The 14,989-nt window shown below is 54.8% G+C and overlaps 1 protein-coding gene across 3 annotated transcripts in view; it reads right to left on the reverse strand.

The window, feature by feature from the left end:
- Window positions 1-14,989, reverse strand: part of AK8 (adenylate kinase 8) — a 132,556-nt gene that overhangs the window by 114,168 nt on the left and 3,399 nt on the right. For 2 of the 3 annotated variants that reach the window (XM_059925912.1, XM_059925913.1), the window contains exons 3-4: window positions 8,569-8,618; window positions 6,233-6,346 (exon numbers count right to left, since the gene is read on the reverse strand). The exons of the other annotated variant lie outside the window; for it this stretch is intronic. In XM_059925912.1, the coding sequence (XP_059781895.1) occupies window positions 6,233-6,346; window positions 8,569-8,618 (164 nt within the window). The remainder of the gene's footprint in view (window positions 1-6,232; window positions 6,347-8,568; window positions 8,619-14,989) is intronic. 3 annotated transcript variants of the gene reach the window in all.

The raw sequence follows: 14,989 nt of genomic DNA on the forward strand, positions 1-14,989 counted from the left end.
CCAGCTTTGATGTGTCACGTCAGCAGCGGGGGCTTCCCAGGGGCCGCTGCTCGGAGCCCTGCCAAACTGTCTTCGCAGGAATCAGGTTCCCTCCTTCCCGAGCTCTGCTGTGCTCTCCCACCCCAGCCCCCAGAGCCTGGCTTTTGGGGGAGAATCAGGGACAAACAAACGGATGGAGCCCAGTGCAGCCCCTGCTGGTCACCTAGAAGGCCCAGCCCAGGTGCAGGCCCCGGCCCCTCGGCATCCCACTCGGTGGCAACGCGACTGCCAGCCTGCCTCCTTGCCGTAAAGGGCAGCATCAGCTGCATTGGCCCCAGTTTGGACCTTTCTGCTCCTCCCAGCTCCCAGTGCCTGAGCCCAGGACAGAACCGCTGGCCTGCGAACCTCGGAGGTGCCGCCCCTGCCCCGAAGACGCAGCCCCTGGAGGCTGAAGCCCTGGCTCTGGCCCCCGGGCACCTCACTGAGCTTCTCCTGCCTGGGCTTCCTCCACAGGATGGCAGCAGCCCACATGGTCCCATCACCAGGCCCCAGCCTCAGGGCCCCTGACGTCGCTGTGTCACCTTTGGGTAACACTTGCTCAGGAGTTGTGGGCATCTTGATCAACTGTATGAACTTCCATCTGGAGCAAAGCGGGAAGGGGAAGAGTTGAGACTCCTGGTCTGCCAGGAGGGGAGGGGCCTCCCTAGAGGGGCTGCTGGTGGGGGAGGGAAGGCCCGTACTTGGACTTGCGCTCACTTAAGAACTGATCTGAGAATCCTTTAAAGACAACTCTCCTTTCAAAGTTTCTGCTGCTTCTCGGGGCTGTCAGAGCAGGTTTACGTGGCAGGGACTCTCCTGGTTCTGAGAGGCAGGGCCCAGGCAGAGTCTGGAACGGGAACAGGAGGTGAGAGGAGGGAGAGGACAGGAGATGAGGCTTTGAAGGGAGAGCGGAGACCCCACCACGGGGCACCGACGGGCCCGCAGAGGGAGGTGGCCGGGAAGGGAGACCCGGCGGTGGGAAAGGCCAGCGAACTTTAAAGGAGCTACGGAGACTGGTCTTTGGGTTTCTCTGTCCCCACCCTGGGCTGTCCCCATCCTCCCCCGCCCCAAACCTTCCAAAAGGGACCATTCCGCACCACTGCCTTGGGTGTCGGACAGGGAAGGACAGAGTGTGCGGGCTCCTGCTGGCTCTGTCTGAACACAGCCCCCAGGACAGAGAGCAGCCAGGTGGGAGATGGAATGGCCGGAGGGGAAGGAGACAAGCCAGAGGACTTGGAAGCCAGGACTACCGGGCAATGCCGGAAATCCTCAGAAACGCTTGCAGGGGACCACACCTCCCTGTGTAGACAGAGGCAGGATAAGGGCACGAGTGCTGTCATTTGGACGTTAAAGAATGGTGACTGACAACTGGCCGCTTGGGTACATCATGTTACATCAGGTTCTTGATTTTTACATGGGACTGAAGTTGGGAAGAATCCAGCTTTGGCTCCTTCTGGTCTGAGCAGCCTTTAGAGTGGGGCTCATTTATTCATTCAACAAACACAGGCAGTTCTGCTCTAACGCAACAGTTGCGTTCCAAAGAAACCTTGATTTAGCAATAACTGTGCTATAAAAGTAATAACTGCCGTGAGAAAAGGGGAATGGTGTCTGGGCTGGGCTCCCAGATGACCAGACGAGAACTCCCTAGGGAGCATGTTTAAATGCAGATGCCTGGTCCCCCACTCCCAGGGATTCAGACTAAAAGAGTCTGGTGGGGCCCAGGTGACTCTAATGTGCTGCTCAGGTTGAGCACCTCCGGACTCTGCAGTTTTAAATTTGCAAATACATATGCTTCCTGCAGGGATTTCAATAATAAAGCTTTTCTTTTCTTTCCTTTTTTTTTTTTTTTTTCAGTAAAATTCTAACACACTCTAGAGCAATCAGCTCCATCCAGCTCCTGCTGCAAAGAAATGTCCTTTCCCCATGGAACCTGTACGCTCTTCCCCACCCAGAGCCACGTCTAGGGCTTAGCAGGTGCTGAGCGGAGCTGGTTGCCGCCCGTCTTGTCTTCATTTCGTTCATCGGGCCAGGTCTTGACCATGTGGCCGTGTGGTCACTGTTCCTCCAAGAACTCAGAAGGAAGCTTCCGGGCCTCGTGGGCTGCCCGTGAATGATGGCTGGTGGGACAAGTATCAGAGACGGCCAGCCCGTGGCTGCAAGTAGCAGAGATCGCCCGGGCTGCCCAGGGCAGAAGAGGGGATCGGAAGGGGGACGCAGTGACGTGCCTGCAAAGGCAGGTAGAGCAACGCGACAGCTTTATGGGTGCGCCCTGATGGAGGCTGCGGGCGGCCAGCTGGAAGCAGGGCATCCTATGTGCTTGGTTAGGGGAGCATATCTGGCTGGAAGTGGGGACAAAGACGAGGGAAGCTGGCAGTTCAATATGAATCAAGTCCTGGCCATTTGGGACCGACTGTCACCGGGGTTATTGTTGGGCTTCCTGGACTGAACTAGAGGCGCAGGCTGACTTCCCCCTGAGTCTGACTCTCAGCCCGGCCTCCTGGGCTGGTTCCTGAAGACAGTGGGCTGGTTTCCTGGGCAGCTTGCTGAGGCTGTGGCGCAGAGGTCTCTTTTTAAGTCTGGTCTCTGGTCACTGTACATTCAGCCTCTCAGCAGATGTAGATCAGGACACCCAGGGATGAAATGAAGTGCTGCGTGGGTTTTGCTTTCAAATAACCTGGGAGCAGGGGATAAGGGGCATCTGCCTGCGACTAGATTGCCGTGAGCTGATACTAGTTGAAGCCAGGCGATGAGTCCGTGGTGGTTCTTATACTGTTCTCATTGCTCCTGAGCAGAATTCTTTACAATATCTTACAATAAAGCTAGAAGCAAGCCAACAGCAAAGCCGTTTCCCACCCTTGGTTGCCCTGAGCCCCCAGCCTCCTCAGGCTACGCCTGCCCATGAGGGTTTTGGGACCCTCTGCCAGATTCTGAGTTCTTCCACATCATCGCCCGGCATGACTCTGGTGATCGCTCCACAGAGCCCCTAAATCTTGCCACCTGTACGCTCTTCCCCGCCCAGAGCCACGTCTAGGGCTTAGCAGGTGCCCAGAGGACACTCAGTAAATGAATTAGTCAAGCGAGCCACCGACTGCATGAGGGCTTTCTGGCCCTGCGCCCTCGGTTGGGTACCCTCGGTCTCCCCCACTGGCTAGAAGTCCCCAGGGGCGAGGAGAAGGAACTCATCTCTGGGTCTCCCACGGCACGGCACGCAGGACGGTGCTTGGCATACAGGAGGTGATGAGGAAGTGTTTCAGAAACCATTTGGAAATTCCGAAGATGGAAGCGTCTTGGTTAACACCCGCTACATAAGAGAATTCTGTACAGGAGGGCAGAGCCAAGATTAGCAGGAGAAAATTACGTATTTGAAGGTATTATTGCTGCCTGCAGAAAGAGCTATAAAGGCTCCAGATCAGCAGATGCTTTAAAGACAGCACTTAATGAGTGGCCTCGCCGGGCGGGCGGCGTCTGCGGCAAGGCCACGCACCCGCCCCGGCTCCTCAGAGCCCTTCCCTCCTTGATCAGTCCTGACGCCTCGGTCTTTCATCTTGCCTCCACCCGCGCTTCCGAACCAAAGAACCCCAACAAGACACCCTTGAAAGCACTTCGATGTGGTCTGAAATACGCTGATAATTAGAGTAATGAAACCCAGGAGGAATTTCCTTAAACGCCCTCCTCGCCGTTGAATTTTCTAACCCTAATAAAAGCATCTTTATCCTAGAAATGAGCCTGCCTCCCCCACCCTGAAAAGCTCATCTTCTGCAGGAAATGATAGCCACTTTCTTTCTAAAACTGTATTCCCACCCCAAAAGCTGGGATCCCCCAAACTCTGCCCACACACTCTGACCCCTGCAAGATGGCAGGGCAGTGCAGGGGCATCACCTGCTTGCCCTGAGAGCCCCGGCCAGGCGACGTGGGGTCCGGAAGCGCTCTGGATTAAGCGGTGTTAGAACCGGTTCACCGTTTGGGTAGCGGGGCGGGGGGTGGGCGCTGACCTTGCTGAAGGAGGCTTTCCTTCACGTCCCTCAAACTGTTACTATCGGCAAACTTGAGGCTGGGAGTTTGCCTAAGTGACACCTTCATCTCCAGGAACTGCCCGCACCCTCTGGGCCCTCCTGGCTGAGGCCGTGCTCCATGGCCTCGATGTGCCTGCTGTACACACCCCTCCCCAGAGCTGGCCCGGCCCTGGGGCCACCTGACCAGCTGGCCCACACAAATCCCTTTCCTGGAAATTTGGCCTTGGAGCTGCCTCTGTGGGTGGTGTGAACCGAAGACACGGGAACCTGGACGAGGGTGGTGGGCACGAGTGGCCGTGGAAGGCAGAAGACGAAGGGAAGGGAGAACCACGGGGAGAATGGAGACAGAGACAAGCAGCTACACAGGGCAGGGGAGGCCAGGGTGCTGCCCAGTTCCCGGCCACAGAGCCAGGGAGGCGGGCGCTTCCTCCATCCGGGGCCCAGGAGTCACTGCGTCCCCTTCCGATCCCCTCTTCTGCCCTGGGCAGCCCGGGCGATCTCCGCTACTTGCAGCCATGGGCTGGCCGTCTCTGCTACTTGCCCCACCAGCCATCATTCATGGGCAGCCCACGAGGCCCGGAAGCTTCCTTCCGAGTTCTTGGAGGAACAGTGACCACACGGCCGCATGGTCAAGACCCGGCCCGATGAACGAAGATGAAGACAAGACGGGCGGCGACCAGCTCTCAGCTGCGGCCTCTGCAGAGACAGGCAGGAGACCCAGGGTTCTCACCCCGACTGGCGGCCCGAGCCCTGGGCAGCCCCGGGTGGGGCCTGAAACCTGCCCTGGCCCTGGGCACTTACTCAACCTCACCAGGTATCAGCACACCTCGCAGGAAAATCGTGAGGGGAGGAGGGGAGGCCTGCGCACGCTTAGCGCTCAGCAGACACCAGGACCCCTACTCTTCTGAGCCGTCTCCGTGTCCCGGAAGAACGCCTGAAGGAGCACCCGTGCTGCTCTGGGCTGAAGGCCTGCGTCCCCGCAAGTTCATGTGTTGAAATCCTCAAGGTGATGGTACTGGGAGGTGGGACCTTCGGGTGCCCTTAAGAAAGAGGCTCCAGAGAGCTCCCTGTCCTGTCGCCACGTGAGGCTACCGTGAGAAGACGGCCGTCAGCCAACACTGAGTCTGCGGGCGCCATGACCTTGGACTTCCCAGCCTCCAGAACTGTGAGATACGTTCTGTTTCCCAGCCACCCGGTCTCTGAGACAGCAGCCTGAGTGGACTGAGGCATCTGCTTACGCTCCAAAGGGGATTTTGAAAAGATATTTGGACATTTCTATTTGCATTTAAGAGAACCAACATGATCAAGCCCTATATTTCCCTTTTAAAAATGTCTTTCGGGGCTTCCCTGGTGGCACAGTGGTTAAGAATCCGCCTGCCAATGCAGGGGACACGGGTTCGAGCCCTGGTCTGGGAAGATCCCACATGCTGCAGAGCAACTAAGCTTGTGAGCCACAACTAGTGAGCCTGCGCTCTAGAGTCCACGAGCCACAACTACTGAAGCCCGCGCGCCTAGAGCCCGTGCCCCGCAACAAGAGAAGCCACTGCAATGAGAAGCCCATGCACCGCAATGAAGAGTAGCCCCTGCTCGCCGCAACTAGAGAAAGCCCGCGTGCAGCAACAAAGACCCAACGCAGCCAAAAATAAAAATAAATTAAAAAAAAAAAAAAAGTCTTTCCAATATAGTGTTGGTGGGATTTTAGAAACAGACCCCTGATCCTCCTGGGATGCCACAGGGTGCCCACCCCGAGGGGCGGAAGGAAGTGCCCCCGAGCTGCAGCACTCAGGGTCTTTCCACTCTGGGGAGAGCTGGACCACTGCCCTTTAAACCCCCCGCCAGCTCAGGCCTGCAGGTCCTGGTGCAGGCCGGCAGGCGCACCACCTGTGGGATGGGGACCCCCGCCCTGCCCCCACCCACGTGACCTGGCGACCCTAAGAAGAGCAGGGCTGGGCCACTCCCTCGGTACCGCACCCTCACGGTTACTGGTCCTCTTCCACCACAAACCCCTCACCTCCGTACCCACCGGGATCCGTGGGCCCTACTGAAGAATCCTCTCCTTCCTTCTGTCACATCCTGCCTGTATTTCATTTTACCCCAGTATTTTCTCTCACTTCATCCATCAGGAAATGGCAAGAGTGGGGTAGGTGATGGGGGAGCCTTGGGAGCTCTCACCCCGTCCTGTTCCCCAGGACCCATCCTACCTGGAACTTCTGATAATGCCTCCTGGCATCTGCAGCCAGAGAGGAATATTCTTGTGCTATCAAGCTCTCCACGCTGAGGAGATTGCTATTCAGGTGTTTGCCAAGCCACATTGCCTGAAGAAAGGAAAGAGGAAAAGAAAATTTTTGTGAAAGGGATAATTAAGAGGACGCCATTACAATGCCCGGGTCCTTCCATATGCTACTAGAAAAGGCTGTCACAGGGAAGCATAATTATTTCTGGCTGGAAGGAGGCCACCAAGGGAGACAAACCCATAAAGTCCCTCCCAGCCGTGGAATTCTGCTTGCCTGCCATTTCTTCTTCAACCAGCCACTGACTCTAAAGGGACCTGGGAAACCCATGCTTTACCGCCCTGGGCCTGCCTCTTCAAGCTCTGTGGACCATGAGTTCTTAACTCAAGAAAGGTTTAGAACAGGAAACACGGGAACAGGCCCTAATAGGGGTCACGACCCATACTCAATGTTCATTTTTTCTTAAAGAATGGGGGATGGCATATTCTCGCCAAGTGAATGTTTAGTTCATCAATGGCCACTATATATACTCTACCAGGGAAGAACACGTTTTAAGGTATAATCGTGCAACAAAATGTTCTTAACACCAAGATTAGACTGATGACCATTTCAGCAGCGGGATGATTCAAAAGGCCCCGGAGGGGGAATTCCCTGGTGGTCCAGTGGTTAGGACTTGGCGCTTTCGCTGCCGGGGCCTGGGTTCAATCCCTGATCAGGGGACTAAGATCCCGCAAGCCACACGGCATGGTCAAAAAGAAAAAGAAGGCCCTAGAGGTCCCCCAGGGCAGGTATGAACCTTCATCTTTCTGCTCCTCGTGCTGGGAAATGTCAGCGACAAGACCAGGAAATAGCCCGTTAGGCTTTCACCATGTATCACCTTATTGTAAAATGAGATTTGTGTGTCCCTACACAGCAGACAGGGGTGGGAACAGTGAATTTGCCCAAAGGCTTGTAGCTGAAACACCAGTTAGTGCCAGCGACTGCCAGGTCCCCAGGTCCAGAAGCCCCTGGTTTCTAACAGTGAAATGGCGATCGGGAGGGTGAACTGCGGAGAGGAGTGAAAGCTGACAGCCTGACCCTGAGGAACGAAGCAGAAAAACTACAGAGAGATAGACGGATGGATGGATGAACGGATGGACAGACAGATAGGTGACAGATAAATAGAAGAGCTGGCTATCCTAACTCCAAAAGCAGGGCCGATGCACGTGGTTTTATGTAAGGACCAGACATCTTAATTCCTTTTCAGAATAAAGCCAGGCGCCAGCGAGTCGGGGGAAACCACCTGCCGCATCATCTGGGCCCAGGAGGAGAGCTGACAGCGATGATACGTGATCGAGGAAGAGTTCGCTAATGTTTATTTTTTTAAGCAAAGTATATAGTTGATTTACAATGTGGTGTTAGGTTCTGGCGTATAGCAGAGTGACTCAGATAGATATATATTCTTTTTCAGATTCTTTTCCATTATAGGTTGTTACGAGATATTGAATATAGTTCCCTGTGCTCTACAGTAGGACCTTGTTGTTTATCATTAACTTATGTTACCTGATGCTCACTAACCAGGCTTTTGAAAAAACAGAGCTCCATCTCAGATGGTAATAATTTGAAGACGCTTTTGGCACTTAAAAAAGGAGCTGAAAGATTAAAACCATACATGGAATGAAGCTTCAGCTTCAGGACAGGGGTTGCCTCCAAGGAGGGAGAGACAAAAAGGAGTGAGGGAAGTGGGGTGAGGTATTTGCCGTATCTTTAAAGTTCTACTATCTTTGAAATGGAGAGAAAGTCGTCAAAGCAAATATGACAAGATGATAAGTTCCTGTAAAATCCGGGAGTGGGATACATGAGTATCTCTGGTGTAGTTTCTCTGCTTTTCTGACTGGTTAAAACATTTCATAATTAAAATTTTACGAGTGAATCTGAAGATTCCACACCAAAAGTCTTTGCAGTGTGTGTGCCATTTGACCCAGCACTTCCCCTTCTAGAAATGTATCCTAAGGATGGAACGAAGGGTTTGCCATGATGGTGGCCATGTAGCCATGAGAAAACCCTGGAAGGAATATCCCACACATTCAAAGAATGCTTATCTCTGGATGGTTGGGGAACTCTACTTTTGTTTTTTGTATTTTCTAGGTTTTCTACTACAAACACATACTGCCTCTTGTCATGAGAAAATAAGTTAAGAAGCAGGAGAGAGAAAACATGAAAAAAAGCTCAGTTATGTTGAAAATTCGCAGAGGTGCAGTCTCATTCCGTCTCTGCAGGACAAATGAGATACTACCGTATTACAACACTTAATATGATACACTTACTATAGTTGTTTTCCCCGAGGCGGGTGGACCTAATATCACAATCTTCGGCACTGTGGAATAAAGAGATTTGAGTGTCACCATTCAATATGACAAAGCAACCTCCCGCGTCTGCGGAGCTCTGGGTGTATTTATTTCTTTCCTCCCCAGATTTCATTTTCTGGGAGTGACGCGGCCGTTTGTAACCCAGTGGCTCCGAGATGCTCCCACCACAGAACATACGCTCTGTGTTTAGAGAGGTAAGTGATCACTGAGATGGTTTATTTTTCTGTCTCCAAGGGGATGTGGACACGGTAACTTGTTTGCCAAACTAATAAATATCAAGAACAATTGGGATTTCAAACACCATAAAGCATTTTAAACAGGGACTTTGTCTCAGGGACACGCTCTCAAATAAAGCTGTATTTTATGTAAATTGACCTTCAAAGGTGGGTTGTTGTTGTTGTTGTTTTAATATCTATGCCTTTTTATTTAGCAAATTGTATTCCCCATCATTTTACAGAGGGAAATAATGGGGAAAAGCCTGGAGTGTATGGGCCAGATTTATAAAACCCCAGATAGAAAAGGCTTTGTTTTCAAATACGGGCATTTCTACGAAGATGGAAACCGCTGGCTTCGGTGTGATACTCCTGGCTCTGGAAGGTTCCCGACCCTGCAGAGCTCCCGAAGACACTACCAGACTAGCGAGTAGGTACTGGTCATTGGAAAAGAAAAAAAAAAAAACAGCATCTTAAGAAAAGTGCTGAGATGTGACAGGGTGAGAGAGTGTCATGGACATATATACACTACCAAATGTAAAATAGATAGCTAGTGGGAAGCAGCCGCATAGCACAGAGAGATCAGCTCGGTGCTTTGTGACCACCTAGAGGGGTGGGATGGGGAGTGTGGGAGGGAGGGAGATGCAAGAGGGAAGAGATATGGGAACATATTGTATATGTATAACTGATTCACTTTGTTATAAAGCAGAAGCTAACACACCATTGTAAGGCAATTATACTTCAATAAAGATGTTTAAAAAAAAAAAAAAGTGCTGGAAGGCGTGTGCTTGGGTCAAAATGAAGGAAACGGAATGTGGTGTCTGGACAGGTGAACCCACGCTGGTTCCTCCCTGAGTGCCACCTTGATTATGTCACCCCTCCCCCAGCTGTGGGAAGCGAGGGGCGCAGCACCCAGGTTGGGGAACCAGGCCTCTGCCTAGGCCTGTCAGCCTGGCCCCAGCCCACGGGGAAGGATGAACAGGTGTGCACAGCAACTCACGGAGCCCGTTCCTGCCAGGCCTCCGAGAGGGAGCCTCGTCCAGGTGGAGGACCTCCTAGTTTGGGAGTGGACACAAGAGAAGGAACTAGAGGGTCTGGCCCCCGAGTTCATGATCATCAGCAGACCTACACCCAGCCAGGCTGCTTGGGTTTAAATAGACTTGTGCCCCAATTCACAGCACCTTCTCATTTTCAGGGGAAACGCAGAGGGCAAGTTCAGGATAATTCACCGATTCACTCCACAAATACTCATCGAGCGCCTCATCCAAGCTCGCCCTGGGCTGAATGCTGCCAAGAAAAGCAAGGTGGCCTGAGGCCCGCACCGGGTCAGCGAGGTAATCGCGTTCGACCAGACCTGAGAGGGAGGGCCGGCCTCTGCCCCGTCTCCGCGAGGGAACTGCCTCTCCTCAAGCCCAGGAATGATGTCAGACACGCGTCACAGCTTTCTGCTGCTGCTTGATGTCTGTGTGCCTCCAGCTGATGGCCTTAGAGCAAACACTGTTGCTGCTCATGTTTCTAAATCTGGCCCACTGGCCCCACTGTCGTGAAATGTAAGCAACTTGCTTCTTGGAAGCCCAAAGCCTTTCCTGGGGCTGGTGATGTGAATCAGGGATGTGGGACAGGAAGGCCCCGGTCAGGGCGGCACCTGGCCTGCTGCCAGGAGGCGCTGCCAGGTTCCAGCTCAGCAAACGCCTGCACGTACCCTTTCTCTCCAAGTCACGCTCGGCAAGGCAGCCTCCGGGCCTCCTCCGTAGGGTGGACTCAGCTGCCAGTGTCCTTCTGGCCAAGGGGCTCCGTGCTCCTTTAAGTCCCTTTGGACCCTTGTTGAGGGGCCTGACCTCAACAGGAGGCTGGGCTGTGTCCTGGGCATCCTCACAGCCTCGCCTAGCTGGGGATCCAGAAGGTCGCCCAGGAGCCCGGAGCAATCCTCTCCCTTGATCTTGGACTTGCTCGTTCTTCCTGAAGATGTTCTTCCTGACGATGTTCTTCCCATGTTCCTACCTTGTCACCTGTCACCTCCCCATCAGGAATGTCCTCCTCACCCCAGCCCCCCCCCCAGCCCCACTGGCTTCCTCTTCTGAGATTCTCAGCCCACTCCTGACTAAGGGGCTGCTGCAGCCTTGGTGAGCTCTGTCCCCTGCTGAGCAGCTGAGCGGGTCCCCAGGGGGCAGGGACCGAGTCTCATCCTCCTTTCCTGCAGCCAGAACTGCGAGGAGCCACACACGTAGCAGGGCCTTTGGTGGCCTCCTCCTCGGCTGGCCCCCTCCCTGTGGCCACTGAGTGTTTGGTTACCTTCGTCACCACCATCACTACCTCCTTACAAAGGCATCTTCTGCCCGTTGGCATTCTTGGTTACAAGCTGCAGGAACCAGGCGTGGCTGAGTCGGGTAGAGGGGGGTTTATTCAAAGGCCAGCGTGGCTCAGAGAATCCTGCCCGGGCGGGAGGCAGGCCCGGGGCCACCTACCAGGAACCATGCCCCACGTGAGGCCCCCAAGGGGTGTGGGCGGAGCTGCACTGGGCACGTGACGCTGCAGCCTGTGCCCAGAATGCCGCTCAGGCGCGGCCACGGCCACCGGGACCGGGCTCTGCAGGGCCGCCAGGGAGAGCACCTGCCAGACCACGTCCAGAGTCGGGGCTCCACTGAGCGGAGACGCTCAGGGCACAGGCCCAGGGCAGGCAAGGCGTTTTCGGCTGCGGGGGTGGGAGCCAGGGCGGGGCTTCACAGCCCGTTCTCTGCTCCGGCCTTGTAACCTGGGGCAAGGCCTTCCGGGGGCCCTGCAACCTGAGGAGAGAAGCCACAGCAGGCGGAAAACACTGCTCATGGGACGAGTCTGGAAACGAGGTGGCTCTGGGAACACTTGGTCGGGGGAGACTGGAGCTGGGATGCCACGGAAGGCTCGCGGGGAGGGGCCGCATCAGGGCAGCAGGGAGGGAGGTCGAGGGCGGAGGGGCCCGGCGCGCTGAAGCAAAGAGCTCGCTTGGACCGGACCGTGGGGAGAACGCCTGCTTGCGGAAGCCAGAGGAGGAAAGGGCGGTGGGGCGGCGTGGGGAGGAGGGGGGTCTGGCTCAGGTGCCGACGCCCTGCTGCCTCTCCAGGGCTCTAAGCCCAGGCCTCCGCTGAAGCTCCCTAGAACTTGGGCCAGACGCAACAAGGCTCGGGGCCTGAGGGACCGACGAGAAGGGGCTGCCTGCACCTTGACGAGAGCATCTTGGGAACGAGCCGACTCCCAGGTTGCACGTTCATTTCGACAAAGTTGTGAGGCGCCACGGCTGCTGGGGAAGCCCTCCCCTTCCTGGCTCTGTAAGCGGCACCCAAATTGTACACATCTATGGAAATACTTTAAAAGGGGAACATCCACGGCCTTTCTCCCCCCCTAATTTCTCGCACACATTTATGTGATTAATTTCAGTTTCTTAAAATCTAACACCTTGAAACTCCAGCCCTGCTCATGAGTAATTATTTATAAACAGTGTCATAAAAGGCTGCTTGACTGCCAAGAGTAATCGACTTCTTCAACCCACTTCAAAGGAAATCAAAAAACCTTTCCATCCACAGAGCCTTTTGAGGTTTAACTAGGAGCATGATTTAAAATTCACAAGAAAACCCTTAGGTATTGGAGCTCTAATACACAGCTTTCTTGGACAAACGTTTGATAAAAAACGAAACATACCATTATATACACCATCGCCTGCTTTAATATTGCCCAGGGCTACTGTAAATGCTCACTTTGTACTAAATCTGGTTTTCTCGCAGCGAAGGGGCTGCCAGCCCCTGTGCCGGCGGCTCCCCTCGTTCCCTCACATGCACGCTCACTGCCAAGAGTCCAGAGCCTTCTGTCCCTCTACACTAGCCATTGGCCATGCCACCATGCGTCACAGCGAACCCCTACCCTCCCAACACCCACATCCAGGAGGCGGAGGGTTGAGCGCCCGGCTGCAGTTAACACGGGCCACTGCATGGCCGGGAGAAGGCAGGACCGACTGACCCGCTAGCCCGGGGCTGCAGAAGTGCTCGCTGGACATCAGGGGACCTCTCCAGGCCTCCTGTCCTCTTCTAGAACCACGAGGGTTGGGTGAAACTCTTTTCACCTTCCCCCTCTCCTAGAGAAATCCTGGAAGCATGGTCTTCTCCCTTCCTCCTCCTCCTCCCCACCTCCTTCTCCCACGTTTTTCTTCACTTGTAGGTGGAGGCCTGGGCATGGGAGGGAAACCCAGAGATGCCCCTCTCTTCATTTAAGTGGTTGGGACTTGAGCCAAAGGGCAAAGATGTGCCAGCATCCCTCAGAGCTGCCGGCCCAAGGCCTGGGAGTGGGGATGGAGGGCTCTGGGAACAAATCAACCCCTCAAAACAGTGGTTACTGGGATCCAATGACTCGACTCCCTGAGAGAGCATCTGGACCAAAAGCCTGCACTCCAGCCATGGGGGAGGACAGCCAGGAGGCCGGCCCCCAGCTCCAGCTGAACGGGGAGGGTCTGAATTCTCCACCCCTACTGGAGAGCAACAGAGCAGGTGTAACGTGGAGAAAGGTGGAGAAAGGTGGAGAAAGGAGGAAGGGCTCCGTGAGGGCAGCCTTGGAAAGGAGGCCCGGGAACGAGTGGAAAGGGGTGCTGAGGAGGGTGGAAGGAGGTGGGAAAGGGGAGAGAAGCAGGCTCTTACAGGTGGCTGTAAGGCCAGCGCCCGAGAGGACTGTCCCGCCGACGCCGACTGCACCGCATCAGACGACATTTGAACTTAAAAATTCTGGTCAAGTGGATAGTTTGACACTGAAAATCATTTCTGCACACAGAGGAGGAAGATTAAAGCATAAAGAGGGACTGTGCCTCAGATTTCAGGCTCTTGGATTTCTAGCAGGGAGACTAGCGAAGCCTTGAGGTCTGTGGTAGAACACACAGCGTGGCACACACGCCCCTAAACAGAATTTTTCAAACCATAAGTAGCAAGTGCCACCACAACCCACCTTAGTGTTCAAATGGTTATATTATTATCAAGTATGGTTTCCATTTAGTAAAACCTCATTAAGCTTTTCACAAGTGGACACTTGCATGGCACCACCTGAAGGCCGGCGGGAGCATCAGGGCCTTGTCATTCCTTCCCACGGTGTCACTGACCAGTCGCCATGGATGAGGCCGGAGCTTTGCCGCCTCCATCTCTGTTACCAGACATGCCCATTTTACAGAGGAGGAAACTGAGGCCGAGAGAGAGCAATGACCTCTCGCCATTTCGTCGCACTTAACTAGGAGATGTGAGCACAGATGTGCTGGAGGCTCCCTGGTGGGGGGGATGGCGGAAGGGACACCTCCCTGAGCTGCACTTCCCTACACTTCCCTGCTTTTGCTTCGCTCTTCACTTTGAGTTTACTTCACTGTTACTTTACCTTTATCTGGCTTTCAACTTTTACTTCTTTTGACTTTACTTTGCTGTATTGATTGGGCGGGGGCAGTACGAGAGGGGAACACGGGCAGAAGTGCTCCCAGCAGCCTTCAAGTAACAGAACTTAGCAACACCGGGCCCCGCGAACAGCCGGGGGGGTGCAGGGGGCTGCAGAAACGTCTTCCTTCAGCCAACGGAGGCCACTTGGTGAGGCCCAGGCAGCAAACTGGGGTCTGGAGCAGGACCACCAGGAAGCAAGGGGGCTTCTCACCCCCCAGAGCAGGTGAGCCTCCCTCCCGCCCTGACCAGAGCACCAGGGAACGGAGGCCCCTTAGAAGACTCTCCGCGGGGCAGACTGGATCCCCCACCTCCGTCTCCACCTGGGGCACGCGCCCTCACATTCAGCGTCCGTTCTCGAATATGCCTCCCTGGAGGCTCAGAAAACGGCACTCCTGGGGCTCTCCGCACCACACTGAACCACCCTGCTTAGGTCTCTGAAACGGCCCCTCCCTCCGATGCCCTGACCCTGCCCAGGCCACGCGGAAGAGGCCAGGTGTCCCTGGCAACCTGCAGGCTTGGAGTCTCCTCTCTCACCATTTCTTTTTTAAACTACTTAGCATCCTCTCTCATCTGAGGCCTCTGAACCCCACCACGGGGCATCTCAGGCCTCCATCCCTCTCGGCTGCACCAAGCCCTCATTTCACTGGTGCGCTGGTAGCTCCTTCAAAGCGGCTAATGCTCCAATGAAAGAAACATCAAAGCTCCGAGACACTGGCCTTCCTGACAGCTCACACA

Source organism: Balaenoptera ricei, chromosome 6, assembly GCF_028023285.1.
Source record: "Balaenoptera ricei isolate mBalRic1 chromosome 6, mBalRic1.hap2, whole genome shotgun sequence".
Classification (NCBI taxonomy): Eukaryota; Metazoa; Chordata; class Mammalia; order Artiodactyla; family Balaenopteridae; genus Balaenoptera; species Balaenoptera ricei.